General features: G+C 44.4%; 1 protein-coding gene across 1 annotated transcript in view; it reads right to left on the reverse strand.

The window, feature by feature from the left end:
• ANO4 (anoctamin 4) overlaps window positions 1-14,428 on the reverse strand; it is a 418,375-nt gene extending 403,947 nt beyond the window's left edge. The window contains exon 1 of the mRNA XM_061124170.1: window positions 14,335-14,428. Within this exon, the coding sequence (XP_060980153.1) occupies window positions 14,335-14,356 (22 nt within the window). The 5' untranslated portion in view covers window positions 14,357-14,428. The remainder of the gene's footprint in view (window positions 1-14,334) is intronic.
• Between the last annotated feature and the right edge of the window lie 3,332 nt (window positions 14,429-17,760).

The following is a 17,760-nucleotide window of genomic DNA, read 5'->3' on the forward strand; positions in this document are numbered from 1 at the left end:
ACTTTTCCTGGGCTAGGGGAGGAGGTAGAAGAGGATGAGACATGGTTGACAAAAATAAATCAGCCACTCAAAATGCATAGTTAGCAAGTAATTCTATATATATTTGTGGAATCAGCTGAATCAACAACACCCAGACCTAAAACATATCAAACTACAACTACTCTAAAGTTGTCATTCCTAGTTTTTAAAAACCCTTCACGAATGATCTGCCCTTAAAATATTTTGGAAGTGAAAAGGGACAAGGTCAATGGCATCAAAGTGTGGGGAGAGGTGACAGGGAGATTCAGTAGCCACAGAAATGATTATGAATGGAGAGAAGAGAAAAGGAATGAAAAAGAAAAGAACACAGAATTAGTAATCAACAAAGCAGCAGAATATTTGAATTAGCAATGAATGCCTGGGAAGAGACTGCGCATACATTTGAACAGGAAAAACTACTGAAATTTGAGTTGAATCTGAATGGTAAAACTAGGGCATAGTTTCGCAATATTTTAAAAAGACTCAAAGAGCAAAAGTAAGTACAAAGAACTATGGTAGTTTTGGTACAAGGTGACTCTGTAAAGATGTTTTCCTATATAAGAATTAAAACCAAAAAACTGCGAGAGGGCTTGACTATCCATTTAATCCTTTAGGAACGAACTGCAGTTAAATAAAACCAGTGGAAAAACTTGAGCCTGTGAATGAGGTTAATGAACTTTGTGGGTCTTGGAGTCAGTAATCCACGTTAGACACCTGGTTCCATCCCTTGAGCACTGTCTCACCATGGCTCTGTTTCTGTCTAACTACAGTGGGAATAGTAACAGCATTTACTTTATAAAATAATACATAGCAAGTGTACAATCAGAGCTAGCTTCTGGGCTTCCTTAGAGGCTCAGACAATAAGGAATCTGCCTATCAATGCAGAAGACCCAGGTTCCATCCTGGGGTCAGGAAGATCCCTTAGAAAAGTGCATGGAAACCTACTCAAGTAGTTTCGCCTTGAGAATCCCTTGGACAGAGGAGCCTGTCAGTCCTTGGGGTCATGAAGAGTTGGACATGACTGAGCAACTAACACTAATTATATTTAAAAAGAACAAAGGTACTCATAAAATGGAATACCATCTAGCAAAGGAAATGAACGAAGCAAAGCAACACAAAATACTATCAACAGACCTCACAAACATAATGTTTAATGAAAGAAGCACATATATCGTACCCAAATGAAAATTTCAACAAAACTAAACTGAATTATTTATAGATGCATACATAGATGGTAAAACTGTAAGGAAAAGTATCAAAATAATTAGCACAAAAATAATTAGTCAGCATGGTGATTCCATTTGGTAAGAAAGAAAACAGTTTGAATTGTGAGAAAGTACGGGGAATGCGGGCATGCTCCACAGTGCTGGGAATGGCCTATTCTTGACCTAGGTGGTGGTCACAAGGTATTCATTTTATAAATATTTGTTAAATTATCAATCTGTCTTGACCACCATTCTGTATATACAAAAGCTTGTTTACAAAAATAAAGAGGAACAGAAATTACAGTAGGGTAAGATGTAGAAATGCAAATTCTGCATTTGCATTTAGACACAACGTCTAAGAAAATGAAATGGTGGTGGATTCATAAAACAGTAGTCATTGACTACATGCTCCTTGTCAGGCACTTCATTTCCATCATTATTTCATTTGTGCTCCAAAAAGACTCTTTTAAGATAGGTATGATTATCCCACTATCTAGAGGTTTACAAATTAGAGAACTTGCCCAGAATCACACTTCAGGGAAGTCACAAAGCTGGAATTAAAACCTAGGTTTGTTGGGCACATACCCTGAGAAAACCATAATTTGAAACGATGAGTCAGTTCAGTTCCATCAGTCATGTCTGACTCTTTGCAATCCCATGGACTGCAGCACGCCAGCCTTCCCTGTCCATCACCAACTCCTGGAGTTCACTCAAACTCATGTCCATTGAGTCAGTGATGCCATGCAGTCATCTCATCCTCTGTCATCCCCTTCTCCTCCCACCTTCAATCTTTCCCAGCATCAGGATCTTTTCAAATGAGTCAGTTCTTTGCATCAGGTGGCCAAAGTTTCAGCTTCAACATCAGTCCTTCCAATGAACATTCAGGACTGATTTCCTTTAGGATTGACTGGTTAGATCTCCTTGCAGTCCAAGGGATTCTCAACAGTCTTCTCCAACACCACAGTTCAAAAACATCAATTATTCAGCACTTAGCTTTCTTTATAGTGCAACTCTCACATCCATATCTGTCTACTGGAAAAAACCATAGCTTTGACTAGATGGACATTTGTTGGCAAAGTAATATCTCTGCTTTTTAATATGCTATCTAGGTTGGTCATAACTTTCCTTCCAAGGAGTAAGCGTCTTTTAATTTCATGGCTGCAGTCACCATCTGCAATGATTTTGGAGCCCAAAAAAATAAAATCTGTCACTGTTTCCATTGTTTCCCCATCTATTTATCATGAAGTGATGGGACTGGATGCCATGATCTTAGTTTTCTGTATGTTGAGTTTTAAGCCAACATTTTAACTCTCCTCTTTCACTTTCATCAAGAGGCTCTTCAGTTCTTCTCTTTCTGCCATAAGGGTGATGTCATCTGCATATCTGAGGTTATTGATATTTCTCCCAGCAATCCTGATTGCAGCTTGTGCTTCATCCAGTCCAGCATCTCTCATTATGTACTCTGCATATAAGTTAAATAAGCAGGGTGAAAATATACAGCCTTGACGTACTCCTTTCCTGATTTGAAACCAGTCTGTTGTTCCATGTCCACTTCTAACTGTTGCTTCTTGACCTGCATATAGATTTCTCAGGAGGCAGGTCAGGTGGTCTGGTATTCCCATCTCTTGAAGAATTTTCCACAGTTTGTTGTGATCCACATAGTCAAAGGCTTTGGCATAGTCAATAAAGCAAAAGTAGATGTTTTTCTGGAATTCTATTGCTTTTTCTATGATCCAATGGATGTTGGCAATATGATCTCTGCCTTTTCTAAATCCACCTTGAACATCTGGAAGTTCATGGTTCACGTACTGTTGAAGCCTGGCTTGGAGAATTTTGAGCATTACTTTGCTAGCATGTGAGATGTGTGCAATTGTGCGATAGTTTGAGCACTCTTTGGCATTGCCTTTCTTTGGGATTGGAATGAAAACTGACCGTTTCCAGTCCTGTGGCCACCGCTGAGTTTTCCAAATTTGCTGGCGTATTGAGAGCGGCACTTTCACAGCATCAACTTTTAGGATTTGAAATAGTCAACTGGAATTTCATCACCTCCACTAGCTTTGTTCGTTGTGATGCTTCCTAAGGCCCACTTGACTTCACATTTCAGGATGTCTGGCTCTAGGTGAGTGATCACACCAATGTGATTATCTGGGTCATGAAGATCTTTTTTCGTATAGTTCTTCTGTGTATTCTTGCCACCACTTCTTAATATCTTCTGCTTCTGTTAGGTCCATACCATTTCTGTCCTTTATTGAGCCCATCTTTGCATGAAAAGTTCCCTTGGTATCTCTAATTTTCTTGGAAAGATCTCTAGTCTTTCCCCTTCTATTGTTTTCCTCTATTTCTTTGCATTGATCACTAAGAAAGACTTTCTTATCTCTCCTTGCTATTCTTTGTAATTGTGCATTCAAATGGGTATATCTTTCTTTTTCTCCTTTGCCCTTTGCTTCTCTTCTTTTCACAGCTATTTGTAAGGCCTCCTCAGACAACCATTTTGCCTTTTTGCCTTTCTTGGGGATGGTCTTGATCCCTGCCTCCTGTACAATGTCACGCACCTCCATCCATAGTTCTTCAGGCACTCTGTCTATCAGATCTAATCCCTTGAATCTATTTGTCACTTCCACTGTATAATCGTAATGGATTTGATTTAGGTCATACTTGAATGGTCTAGCGGTTTTCCTACTTTCTTCAATTGACGTTTGAATTTGGCAATAAGGAGTTCATGATCTCAGCCATAGTCAGCTCCCGGTCTTCTTTTTGGTGACTGTATAGAGCTTCTCCATCTTTCATCCCAATGTTCACTGAAGCCCTATTTACAACAGCTAAGACACTGAAGCTACCTAAATGTCCCTCAACATAGGAATGGATAAAGAAGATGTGTACATATATACAATGAAATATTACTCAGTCCTTAAAAGGAATGGGATAGTGTCATATGCAGAGATATGGATAGACCTAGAGACTGTCATCCAGGGTGAAGTCAGAAAGAAAAAAGTAAATATATAATATCATGTATACATGGAATCTAGAAAAATGGTACAGACGAACTTATTGGCAAAGCAGAAATAGAGACACAGATGTAAAGAACAAGCGTATGGATACCGAGGAGGGGAGGGGAGGTGGGAGGAGTGGGGTGGTTGGGACGGACATACACACTGCTGTGTATAAAATAGATAATTGCTTAGAACCTGCACAGGGAACCTTCTCACTTTTCTAAATAGGAAGAAAATACAACAAGGATAGATAGACACATATAACTCATACACTTCGCTATACAGCGGAATTTAACACAAACTATAAAGCAGCCTGATTTTGTTACAAGAACATGCTGATTATAAGTATCCCCAAAATAATTTGAGACAAATAAAGCTGGGTTCAGTTTTGTCATACATTCCTGTTAAGTTGGCCTCTGAAAACAGGGTCCATGATTTGATGTCTGTCTCATTCTCTGTAGAATTTCATCAGATAAATGACTGTCAAATATGTAGCCCCAGATACAGGAGGAACCCACTTAACCCAGCTTACATTAATAATCTGTCCTCCTTCTGTCTTTGCCTCTGTCCTCAAATCTTGGCTTAGTATAAGACAAACCTAGTGCTTTTTTAATTAATTTTTTATTGGAGACAGATGGTGAGTAAGAATGGGAGAGGGAAATTAACAAAAAAATTCAACTTTGAGGGAATAAATGAGAATTAAAGGATAGGAAAAAATAAGACAAAGAGAAATTCTGAAGTAAAATGATAGAATTAAGTTCAAATACACTAGTAATAACAATACATGTAAATGGTCTAAATTTGCTATTTAAGATATTGTGAAATGGATTTTGAAAACAAAAAAAAATCAACTAAGTGCTATTTATAAGAGAAACACCTATAACAGAAGGACACAGAAATGTTGAACATAAAACATATAAAAAGATACAACAAGCATTAATCAAATAAAGCTAGAGGTACTATGTTAATTTTAGATGAAAAGGGTTTTAAGACAAAAACATTATTAAGCATAAAGAGGAGAAATAAATAATGATAAAAGTTTCAGGAAGGTTTGATATAAGGTTTGATTCTTCAGGAAGATATAAAAAATATTACATCTGAGCTATTTAAGATAACATAACCTCAAAATATATGAAGCAAAAATTAATACAGCTACAAGGAGAAACTGACAAATCCATCATCAGAGGAGAAGATTTTAATATACTTAATAACTGGTTGATCAAGGAAAATTTTAGTGAAAATACAGAAAATTTGAGACTGCAAAGCACTTGGGCATTTGTTAGAGTGCAGAGCTTGATTTACTAACTCTGGGGTGGGCCTGGAATTCTACATATTTTTCAGCACTCCTGAGATACAATTGACAGTTGCATTTCTAATAGAATCCCAGGTGATCCCAGTGCTACGGGTCTAGGGTCTCCAAGCCCCAGTAAAATCCTCCCCTGGAATCACAGTCCACAAAGTCTGGGAGAACATCTCACCCACAAGAAAGGGAAGACATACTAAAAAAAAAAAAAGAAAATATTTTCATTAAACCCTTAAAACATATTAGAAATCTACTGATACATATGGACAGATGAAACTCAAGTATTACCAAACTGATAATGACACTGATGATAAGTATCAAAAAATTCACAATTCATTTAACTGCCACTCTACAGTAGTATACTAGAAATAACATTTAATTTTTAAAAATATGTATTTATTATGTGGAGAGTGAGCTACAATTTCTTACCATAACTTTATCACTTTTTTTTTTTGTAAATCACTTAAAATTGTGTATAAAAGGCTCTAGAAAATCCACTAGTAAGAAAACAAAATATCAATCATGTGGGTGGGATGTGCGTCTGTATGTGCATACGCATGTTCCTTAGAAATACTGGTGTGATTTACTCCATGTCTGCTGTGCATTTTATAGGCTTACAGAAAAGTTTAATATTCAAGGCCAACCCTTTCCTCCTTGCTGCTATAGCCTGTATCTCATCCCCTAACCTCCCGGAGCCTCAAATTCTTCCTTCTCATTGCGACTGAAATTCCTTCATTTTAAAAGCACCGAGTGCCTACCGCACAGAGCAGCCGCAGGCTGGCCCCAGGCAGGAGCTCGTGCCCTGGGAAGTCTCCCCAAGCTGCTGATGAATTCATCAAAGTGTGGAGGGCGCTTCACTCCACAGAGCTTGCCCACGACAACAATAAACACGCCGGAGTGCTGCGTACTATGATGCTCCGGGGCTTTCTAGGTTTCCATAACATCGTCGCCTTTGCTCCTTCACGTGACGCTGAGCAGCACCAGCGGACAGGCGGCGCGGGGACCAGATGTACCAGTAGTAAGTCCCCAACGTACAAGCGAGTTCTGTTCTAAGAGCGAGTTCCAAAGTCCCATTTGTTTTTAAGTCCAACAAAGTTAGCCTAGGTACCCAACTAACACAATCCTATACAGTACCATACTGTAATAGGTTTATAATACTTTTCACACGAATAATGCATAAAAAACAAACACAACAAATGAAACATGTTTAGTCTTAAAATAGAGTACCTTGAAAAGTACAGTACAGTACAATCCCTTGGACAGCAAGGAGATCCAACCAGTCCATCCTAAAGGAAATCAGTCCTGAATATTCAGGAAAGACTGATGCTGAAGCTGAAACTCCAATACTTTGGTCACCTGATGCAAAGAACTGACTCATTTGAAAAGACCCGATGCTGGTAAAGATTGAAGAGGACAAGGGGATGACAGAGGATGAGATGGCTGGATGGCATCACCGACTCAATGGACCTGAGTTTGAGCAAGCTCCGGGAGTTGGTGATGGACAGGGAGGCCTGGCGTGCTGCAGTCCATGGGGTTGCAGAGAGTCAGACACGACTGAGGACTGAGCTGGACTGAACTGAACAACAGCAGGTATACAGAGATCAGCACCAAGTGAACAGGCAAGAAGAGCTACAGCCTGGAGGAGGCGGAGGAGGTGGGAGATGATGGAGCTGAAAGATTGTCAGCGAGAGGAGGTGGAGGACAAGCTGCAGTTTCACTCACACCTGACCTTGATGGAAAGCATGTTCGCATCTTTCAAAGTTTGCAGCTTGACGATTCGTGTGTAGGGGACTTACTGCACAAGGAATGGTTCTCTCCTCTGCATCTCCCACTGGACCTGAGCTAGACCCAAACCTCTGGAGGGCAAAGTCAATGCTTATTCACCTTGTGTCCACAGTGCCTGGCTCTGCATAATACATAAAAAGCACAATAAATGTTTGCAAAGACTCTAGCAAGCTTTCAAATACTTCAGTCACCATTCCTGCATTTAAACATGGGGCTTGATACGCATTATCTCAGCTTCCCTTTGATTCCACTCTCACAGACACAGTGGCCAAAAGACCTTCCAGGAATCCTAATGAGAGAAAAGCCTTTCCTTTCCTTTTGTTTCCTCCTTGTACCTTTTTGATTCAGTGTTGAAAAGCCTACATTCTTCGTCATTTTTTCCAGAAGGTAAATATCCATACCTCAAAAAAAAAAAAAAAAAAAATCCATACCTCATTATTCATGGAGAAGGCAATGGCAACCCACTCCAGTACTCTCGCCTGGAAAATCCCATGGACGGAGGAGCCTGGTAGGCTGCAGTCCATAGGGTCACGACATGACTGAGCGATTTCACTTTCACTTTTCACTTTCACGCATTGGAGAAGGAAATGGTAACCCACTCCAGTGTTCCTGCCTGGAGAATCCCAGGGACGGGGGAGCCTGGTGGGCTGCCGTCTATGGGGTCGCACAGAGTTGGACACAACTGAAGTGACTTAGCAGCAGCAGCATTATTACAATGTAATAAGATTCATGAAAACGGTTTTTAATTTTGTTCTTACTTCCAGAACCCACAGCAGTGCCTGACCCACAATGAGCAACTCACAAAATGAATGTTGAATTGTTTGTTCTAGAAACTTTGTTGGTAGCCATGAACAGTTTGTTTAGGACTAAGTTCTAATAGAAAAATCCACATGCCTATTACAAAGAACATCATGTTTTAAAGGAAGAGATTAAAGGTCTTCTTCACAGGATCACAATAAAATTTCAATTTTACCCCAGAAAGAAATTTTTTAAGTGTGAAGGGCTGAAGGTCAGAAACTAATCTGTGCAGGCTTTGCAGCAGTTTCTTAATCAAAAAGGATCCTAATCAATGTTGACCATGAATGTCTGGATTGCATAATAGCAAGCATGCCAGTTGGTGGAGGACAAGAACAAGAGACGCCTTCAAATAGCTCCTTAGGTTTTCTTCGCAGCTAACGCATGACTTCTGGCCTGTCAGCATACTTCAGATTTCACCTCGCAGTGTGGATGCTTCTGCTTGTTGTTCATGTCTATTTTCTGAAGGATAAAAGTTCTGTTGCATATGTGTGTGCTCAGTTGTGTCCCACTCTTTGTGATCCCATGGACTGTGGCCCACCAGGCAACTCTCTCCATGGGATTCTCCAGGCAAGAATACTGCAGAGAGTTGCCATTTCCTACTCTAGGGGATCTTTCCAACCCAGGGATCAAATCTGTGTTTCCTGCATTGGCAGGTGGATTCCTTACTACTGTGCCACCTGGGAAGCCCGAAAGTTTTGTTACTTATTTGCAAAAGGAAAATGAAGTCTTAAAAAGGTATGTGTGGTGTACTACCCTCTCCTATTGTCCATTCAGTCTTTTAGTTGATCAGACTGGCAAGGATTGTTCACCCAGTATGTGCCAGCTGCTAGGCTAGGCACCAGGAACTTACCTGGTGGTCCAGTGGCTAAAACTCTGCACTCCCAATGCAGGGGACAAGGGTTTGATCACTGGTCGGGGAATCAGGTCTCACATGCTGCAACTAAGTGTTCCAATACTGCAACTAAAGATCTTGCATGCTGCAATGAAGCGCCAAAACTAAGACCTGGTGCAGCCAAAGAAGTAAATAAATAGTTTTTTAAAAAGGTATTACAGGCACTAAAAAAAAAAAAAAGATCTAATCCTTGGCATTTGGGACTTTACAACCTGCAGAGAGAAGTCTTTGTTGCACCACAAAAAAAAAAAAGTTGTCCGGGAGAGGAGTAACCTGAAAGGTCCCAAGAGAGGAACACAGTATGATGGGGAGGTCAAAGGTGAGGGGCAATGAACCTCATAAAGGAGGAGGGGGCTGTTTCAGAGCATGGGCCAAGTCCAGACACCTGAGAAAACCAGGCGCAATCAGCCACTTCCCTCCCTGAAAAGTTGGATGCTGGGACCAAGAGCAGCAGGAAAGAAGGGTGGTCAGCTCCTGAACGGCCTTGTTTGTCAACCTAGGGAAGTCAGACTTTGACCTGTAAGCCGAGGGGATCCCTTGGAGAGTTTTAAGCATAGGAATAACAGGATTAGCTTTGCAAACTGGGATCAAAGAGGCTTGGAGCAGTGGGAAAAGAGAGGAGAAAACAGAGCATAAACACTTGAAGGAAGAAGAATCAATGGGATTTAGTGGTTGAGCATACATGGGCTGAGAGAGGCAGCTGACAGTAATAGCCATGCTTACTGAGTACTTACTATGTGTCACTCATAAGCTCTTACAAGTACTGTTGCATTTAAACCTCAGAGGGATCCCAGTTTGCAGATAAGAAAATTGAGGCCCCAGAGGTGAATTTGTTTGCCTAAGGGCACTGTTAGTGTGTTCTGATAAGAGAGGATTCAAAGATGACTCCCCAGATTCCAGCCTAGGAACCAGATAGAGCATGCTGGCCCCTGCCAACCTCTCCTGTTGTGAACGTCATGCTCCACCAACACCGTGTTGCTCCCCTCACCTTTGGTCATGCCCTTGCCCCTCCCTGGAATACCCTTCTTCTCCCAGTTGGTCTTTTAACATCATCTCCTCTGGGTAACTCTTTCCAACCTCCCCCTCACTCCCTGCAGCCCCTCTCCTGCAACATCGCATCATAATTCTCTTTAGGAGTCTAGCTCCTCCAGCTGACGCTGCCATCCTGAGAGAAAGAGTGAGATCTCATTTATTCTGGTATTCCAGGGGCCAGGCTAGAGCCTGGAACATAGTCTGAGCTCAGTAGCTGGACTAATTCTACAGAATACAGGTACAGGAGAGGAATTCTGTTTTGGACACAATGAGTCTGCAATGCCAGAGGAGCATACACGTAAAGAAGTCAAGCAGACAGCTGGTTAGACAAGCATAGTACAAACAAGAAAAGAAGCTCTAAGTTGGTGATTCCTATCTGGGAGTCACGGGACAAAGACAAGGGCTTCCCAGGTGGCGCAGTGGTAAAGAATCCACCTGCCAACACAGGAGAAGCAAGAGATGCGAGTTGGATCCCTGGATCTGGAAGATCCCCTCGAATAGGAAATGGCAAGCCAAGCCAGTATTCTTGCCCGGAAAGTTCGCTGGATAGAAGAGCCTGGTGGGCTTCAGTCCACGGGGCTGCAAAGTCAGAGGTGACTGAACACGCATGCGCCAAAAAAGACAATGTGCTAGGAAGGGACGTACGTCCTAGGCTCTCGTCTTTTTGGCTTCCCTCCATTTCCATGTTACATAGTTAGGCTTGGCTCTCAGTATGTCCCCTCCTACCCTCTTCCAATCAGAAGTTCTGAGCTTCTGCTCATCTGCTGCCTTTGGCTTTTGCTCAAGCCATGCTCTCTCCTTGAGTTAATCCACAGAGCTGCCCATACACGGTGAACATGTGCGTGAACAAGCACATTTTCTCTTCTTCCTAACTTCCCCAGCCTCAGGCTCCCCAGCCAAACTCTCCAGCCTGTATTTGGACTCCCCATTTATTAGGTGAGATTAAGTAAATTCTTCAACCTATCTGGGACTGAATATTTTCAAGTGGATACAGGGCTAATATTGGACTCATTTCTTAAAGGTAGTGGTGAGATTTAAACGAGCTAATTTGCACAAAGTACTATGCCTCAGCACACCCCACACTTCTACCTACAACTCTGTCACCCAGCTGTTTACAGGCTTCCTGCTAAGAGACCGACTCTGCACTCAGGGCCACTGTCTCCCATTTGGTAGAGGTCTAATCAACGCCATCCAAATGGCTGACAGTGAGATTAGAAAGCCAAGGACAGACAGAACCCAGGCAAACAGCAACAAGAAACAGAAGCAGGGAAGAAAGAAGCCCTTCAAGAAACAGCAGGGAAATGAGAGAATAGTTATAATAACAAAATTATCCACAGAGAAGCCCTTTAAGAAGTAGCAGGGAAATGAAGGGAGAATAGCTATAACAACGAAACTGGCTCTGACTGCATTTCCTTCTCATCTTCTACTTGCTCTCCGCTCTCGCCACACTGACCTCCCAGCTAGCCCTGGACATGACAAAGTCATTCCTTTGCACCTAATTGTTCCCTTTGCTAGGAATGCACTTTCCCCACCTATCAAAATGGCTTGTTCCTTTCCTTCATTCACCCCTCTGCTCAAGTATCTCCTCAGAGAGGCTTTCCTTATCTGAAATCTTTCGCACTGTGCTCTATAAACTCCTTGGGCCCCTTATTAAGCCTCCTAAGATTAGAAGCTGACAGCTCAAAGCCAGGCCGGCAGGTCCCACCACAAGTCCCTTCCTGATGCAACTTGGACACAGCCCCTGGGCCTTCCTTTGGATGGCCAAGAATGAATCAAGTCCTAGTCACTTCTCTCTTGTCACTATCCTTGGCCTCATGCACATGATTACATAATGAGCTAAATGTGGTCAAGAAACTAAACCATTGAGAGGATAGGGAAAGAAAGATCAGTAATGAGTACAAAAGGTAGAGGCATTTAAAATCCAGAATTTTTTAAACTTCATCATCCACTGAACATGTATTTCCTCAAGGACATATTACAGTTATTAATTACCCTAATTTCATTCCATGTTTCTAGAAGATACATATCTAGATGACTGCCTGAATGTAAAAATTCACACCAAACTACAGAAAAAGCAATTCCAACATAGGATCAAAAATGCAAATTTGGATGGGAAGTTAATGAGGTTTAACTGGAGCCTGCTGCTAATGAAATGCATACATAAGCCAAATTTCTCTCTCTTCTTAGGAACCTAAAACACATGGTCTACACTGTAACTGTTCATTCTCTTAACAGTCCCTGTGCTAAAGATAGGATTAAAGGCATTTATTAAATCAGTCAATTGAATATAAAAATTGAACCCTCTAAATTCTAGACAAGAAACTAAACCCAAATCCAACAGAATTGAAAGGGGATATTTTTTAAAAGCAGTTCGATGTTCAGAGAGATGAAGGTTTCAGAACTGGACCAAACTCTCATCAGAAAATAAACTCAACAGCATCCAGCGGATGAAGAATGTATTGAATGTCCTCTGTCTGTTTTTCCTGAACTCATTCACTAGGTTGAAAACCCAGATGGACTAATTTATCTTGTTGTGTCTTGGGTCACCTCAGTATAGACAAAGAAACTAATGTGCACTTAGAGGCCAAGAGTATCCACTTTAGGGATGGTTCAGGGGAGGGAAAAGAGTGTATAAAGAATATATTTAAAATAGCACAAATTTTAATTGATATATTTACTTAAATATGTCTCAGTTCCCTGTAAGGTTCTAATGAGAAACTATATAACTCTTAGTTGTCAAAAAAAAAAAAAAAAAGATTTGCCACTTTTTCCATTAATTACTGAAATATACTTGCTTTTCAAACACAGTTTCACCTCTGACTTCATTTTCTCCACCTGGCTGCCCAATTAAGCTTTTAAAGCTTCTAGAAAATCATGGAACAGATTATTACATAAAACCTATTACTGACATCCACTAGACAAGCATGTGAAATCTAACATCATGTAAAATCCAGAAGTTAGCTCTCTCTGATAGGAAAAGGTGTAAAAATAGATTTCTACCAATGAATACGACTAAAAACTGATCATAATGTTGAATTATCCCCAAATGGTAACCCAAGAATAACAATGTTTCATGCTAAATGTGCAGCAGGAACAAAAACAACCCAAATCTCTGCAGAAAATGCTCTTGAGTTTAGGGAAAGAAAAAAAAAAAATAGGCTACTGGTATGCAATTTGTAATCTGCTCACAATTTGTTAGGTTCCCAAGCATCGATTGCAAACCCTCAGAGCCACCTGAGTGATCATTTGCTGCTGCTGTTAAGTCGCCTCAGTCGTGTCAGTTTAAATTCCAAGAAAAGGAGACTGACCCCTTTAACCTTGGGGAAATGAGCAGGGGACATCACTGGCCTGGAGAATGAAGCCTCCATGCCAAATGGCAACAATTTCCCTCCCGAGGAGCCCTGGCTCTGAGATGTCCCCTCAGAGCATCCCCCAATCACTGCTCAGTACTTCCGTGTTTAAAATGCCCAGACTAAATGTCATCACAGCAACTGATCGCAAGCCAGGTTAAGGGAAGAGGTCTACTTGAGTTTCTGCCTCATATAATCCATTCTCAGCAGCATCTCTGATAAAGGACCAAAGAGAATTGCTTTTTCCAGGCAAGCAGAAATGTTGATAAAGAGGTTTGTTGGTTTCCCCAGCGGCCAGGATTTCTAGCTGAGTCTGAAACCTTCACACTAATTTCATGTTCCTTCAGAACTGTACAATGCCTTAAAAATAATAATTAAAAAATATATGTCTTTAACAATAAAATGGGAAGGGAAAAATATCTTCCATTTCCATGTAACTATTATTTCCAAGCTGAGTTTTTCTGTATTAAAAGCATATTTTGGTGCATATAATTTAACCCCATAGCATCTGTCAAGAGAGATGTTCTCATTTCTAATTTACAGATGGAGAAATGCAAGCACAGAAAAGTTTAAATAACTTGTTCAAGGTCAGTCAGGGACAAGATGAGCAAGGACTGAAGGCAGATCGAACTCCTAGCTTCACACCGTTAGAAAAAGACGAGTATCCCTTCCTCTCGGTGGTAAGAAGAGGAAGGAATTTTTCTGGAGTCCCAAAGCCCGCAAACACCTAAAATTCAGGCGTTTTTACTTCCCCGACTCCACAAACGCCCCCTTCCCAGGTTCCAGGCAGCCTCCAACTACTACCCCCCGCCCCCAGCCCCAGGTCAGCGCGCGCTGCAGCCCGCTCCCTCCCTCCCAGACCCTCTCGGGAGCAGAACCCCGAAGTTTCCCGGGTGATCGGACGGCTCCCGGGTCCCGGCCGCCCAAGGCGCCCCAAGAGCCCGCGATCGGCCGCCGTTACCGTATGCCGTGAGAGAGGCCATCCTGGCCCGCGTCCTGCGCAGGCTGGCCCGGGCGTCGGCGACAGCGGCCGCCTGCGTGCCGCGCCCCTGGACGGCGGGCGCTCGGCCCCGCGAAGGCATGCGCTCGGCTCCCGCGGCGCCCGGCCGCCCGGCAGCTGAGCATGCCCAGTCCGCCGGCCGCGGCCGCTCGGAGAGGAGCCGGCGGCGCGCAGGTGCCCGGGGCCGGGTCTCGGCTGCTAGGGCGTGGGGAGCGAGGACGCACTCGGGCCGCGGTGCTCCGGGTCCCCGCGGGGATTGAACCTGCCGGAGGGCGCGCAACCCCGAGAGAGGAGGGGCGAAGCCGGCGGTGGGAGGTGCCGGGCGGAGGCGCCGGGCGACCGCGGCCACACCCGGCGGGCGGCGGGCAGGACCTGGCTGGGTCCATGCCAAAGAGGGGCGCCCCTCGGGGTGGGGGCGGCTGGGGTGACGCGGGCAAAGGCGGGATCGGGAAGTTCCGAGCGCGCCACGGCTTCGGGGACCTGGAACCTCCAGCTCCCTTTCTAGGGAAGCTCCACTGGAGGGCGAGCCTGGGGCACAGGGGTGGGCATGGCTCTGGGGTGCGAGTCCCAGCCCAAGCGACACTCTCAGAAAGGGTTTCCCTTGAGGCCAAAACCCCGGGGAGAGTCACAGCTCTGTCTTGAAGGCTTTTATTAATGAAGTCCTTGACGGCTAAGTACCGAGTTCTGACCCCAGCAGATCATATCTGTCCTGGAAACGCCATCCTGTCACCTTGATTCGTGCGCCTGTCTCCCCACGAAGCTGTGACCAGTGTCCTGTTCCACTATGACTGCCCTGCCCCTCGATCGGGGCACGAACTCCAACATTCTCCGTTGAATGATTGAATGTCCGAGCCCCTTGCTCGTCCTCTGTGGAAGCCCAGCCATCTGTTGTGAGCTCTTCATTTAGAATCAGGGTTTGGAAGAATGGGGAACAGGGAGAAAGAGATCCGAGAGGCCAGCAGCACCTTGCGGATGGGGACGAGAGAAACGGTGAGGCCGCCTAACGCCCCCTCGGGTCAGGCGCACCCCAGCCTTTCCGAGTACCGGGTGCAGTCACGACGACACAGCGGGTGCACTCCGGCTTCCTAGCGCGGGACTGACAGTCCTGATCACCAGGGTATCTCGGCCTGGAAAAAACGCTAGCTCCCAACGAACTGCGGGACGGTGCTGTCAAGGTTTATTTAACAGCGTTTGGGGTTTTGCCAACTCCCGTGGAGGAAAAAAGAGGGGGCAGAGCAATCTGGAGAAAGCAAAAGGGGCGTTTCTTTAGGAAGCTTTCAGCTGGCTCCTGCTCTGGCCACCGCCGCTGCCCGGGGCGCCCGCCGGCCTGATCCAGGTGTCAGGGTTTTGCACCTGCCACCTTCTCATCTCTTTTCTCTCTTCTCTTCTCGCGCTCCCGTGCTTCTGGGGCGCGGGGAGGCGGCGGCAGGTGGCGGCGGGCAAGGCTGTAGGATGTAATGGCACTTTGCAGCCGGTGCGGCCAGAAAGCGCTGGGTAAGGGAGCGGTGGGCAGTGAGAGATTGGAATCTGGCGTTTTATTCCCGCTGCGTCAACCAGCTACCGGCAGGTGACCCTTAGTCAAGACGCTCCCTGCGACCTTTGGATTGCCCCGTCTGGAGAGCGGCGGGTAACCATTGTTAGCGCCCTGCCCACTTTAAGCGGGGGTGCCAGCACTCCGGAGGCTCTGTGGGGCTCCGTCTTGGACGCTGCACCCTCTCCCCGACCGGCCTTCTCCACCAGCCTCCCCCCCGCCCAGGTCCCTTTAATCTCACACTTCCCCGACCCCACGCGCGCAACCTGCTGACCCCAAGCCTAAGGCGATTTGGGAGCCTGCCCTCTGCTCCGGGTTGTGAGAGCTCATCTGGTTGGGGCGGGCTCGGGGGCAGGCCTGCCTCCCCCAGTGCGCACACCTGGAGCCCTGCTTGTCCTGGCAGCCTCCCTGCGCCCACCCCTAGCCCACCCTCAGCCCACCCTCAGCGGCCCCAGCTCCTCCGCACTCCCGGCTGGGCGCTCTTGTCAGCCTGTCCCACGCCTGGTGCCTGCCCTGGGGTCCGAGCCTGGAGCTGCCCCCTCCATCCCGCTCTGCACCTCTGCTGGGACCCAAGGCCATTGGCGAGTTGTCTTCTGCCATCCAGGCGCAGGTATTTCTCCTCTCTTTATCTCCACATTTTGTCCCAGGGGCGGTCATGAGAAGGACAGTCAAAATGTGTTACAAATTGCACTTAATTCTTCTTGGCAGCTCTTTTCTAATTAGCAGGAACTAAAAAATAGCATGTAATTAAGTCACCTCTCTTAAGGCCACTTGAACTTCTGTCCACATAATACCACTCCAAAGCCTTGAAATATTTGGTCTTCTCCATCGAATTAAAGTTGAGAACCCTGGGCCTCTTGGTTGAGGAATCAATGGACATTTAAATATACCTCTTTCCTTCATCATCAGGTTTGCTAAGAGCCTTCGCCTAAGCCCAGGCCATGTGCTGGCAGGTGAGGCTGTGGTCTTTAAACAGCCTCCCTGCTCCTGGTCTGAAGGAGGGGGTGGTCCCCCTGCCCACATTCTTGAGAAGAAGGAAAACCAACAAAGAAGTGGGACCCTGATGAAGCACCGGGTGGTAGACACCTTCCAAGGAGCACGAGGGGCCTGTCTTGGCAGTGTTCACAGATGACCTCACCAAGGAAATGACGTGTGAGAGATGAGGTCCAGGATTTGTGTTGTTGCGAGTAAAATTTCTTAAAGACAAGCCTGTCGTTCAGATTTCCTTATGTTTTATTCATTCAACGTGTCTTCAGGAGTAAAATATGAACTGTCACAACCTTGATGAAAGCTATGTTCTAAACCTTTCCAGGAAAACGCTTTTTTCAGATGATAGATTGAGGAAAACTGCTTCTCCTTCACTTCTCAGCACGCTCTGAACTTGAACAATTTGACATGTTATTAACTGCTCTGAACGTGATTGTATTGCATTTGACCCTGGAAGAGGCCACCTCTCAGTGATTAACATTTCTGGGTGATTAACATTTTTAATAACTTATTTTAAGTTTGTAGTTTAGTAACTACTCTGTAAATACTCGTTCTTTAAGACTATTGCATCTGAAAAGTAATTCAGCTTTCATGTGACTGCCATCAACTTGACTTAGCATGTGATCCATTATTAAAGATTTAACAAGTTGAATGTTTTAAAATAACTGATTTCAAAGATGGAGCATTATAGCTACATAACAATTCCATTTCCATTATGATAAAGGCTCCCTTGGATCTCTGCTGTAATTTGCTACACCTGAAAAAAAAAAGTGGCTAAAATGAAATGACAGCTTTTGTTTTTCAAAATTCCAGAATTAAATACATTCAAATTATACAAAGCTGCCCCTGACAGTTAAATTTTAGAGGTT

This window comes from Dama dama, chromosome 22, assembly GCF_033118175.1.
Source record: "Dama dama isolate Ldn47 chromosome 22, ASM3311817v1, whole genome shotgun sequence".
NCBI classification, from domain to species: domain Eukaryota; kingdom Metazoa; phylum Chordata; class Mammalia; order Artiodactyla; family Cervidae; genus Dama; species Dama dama.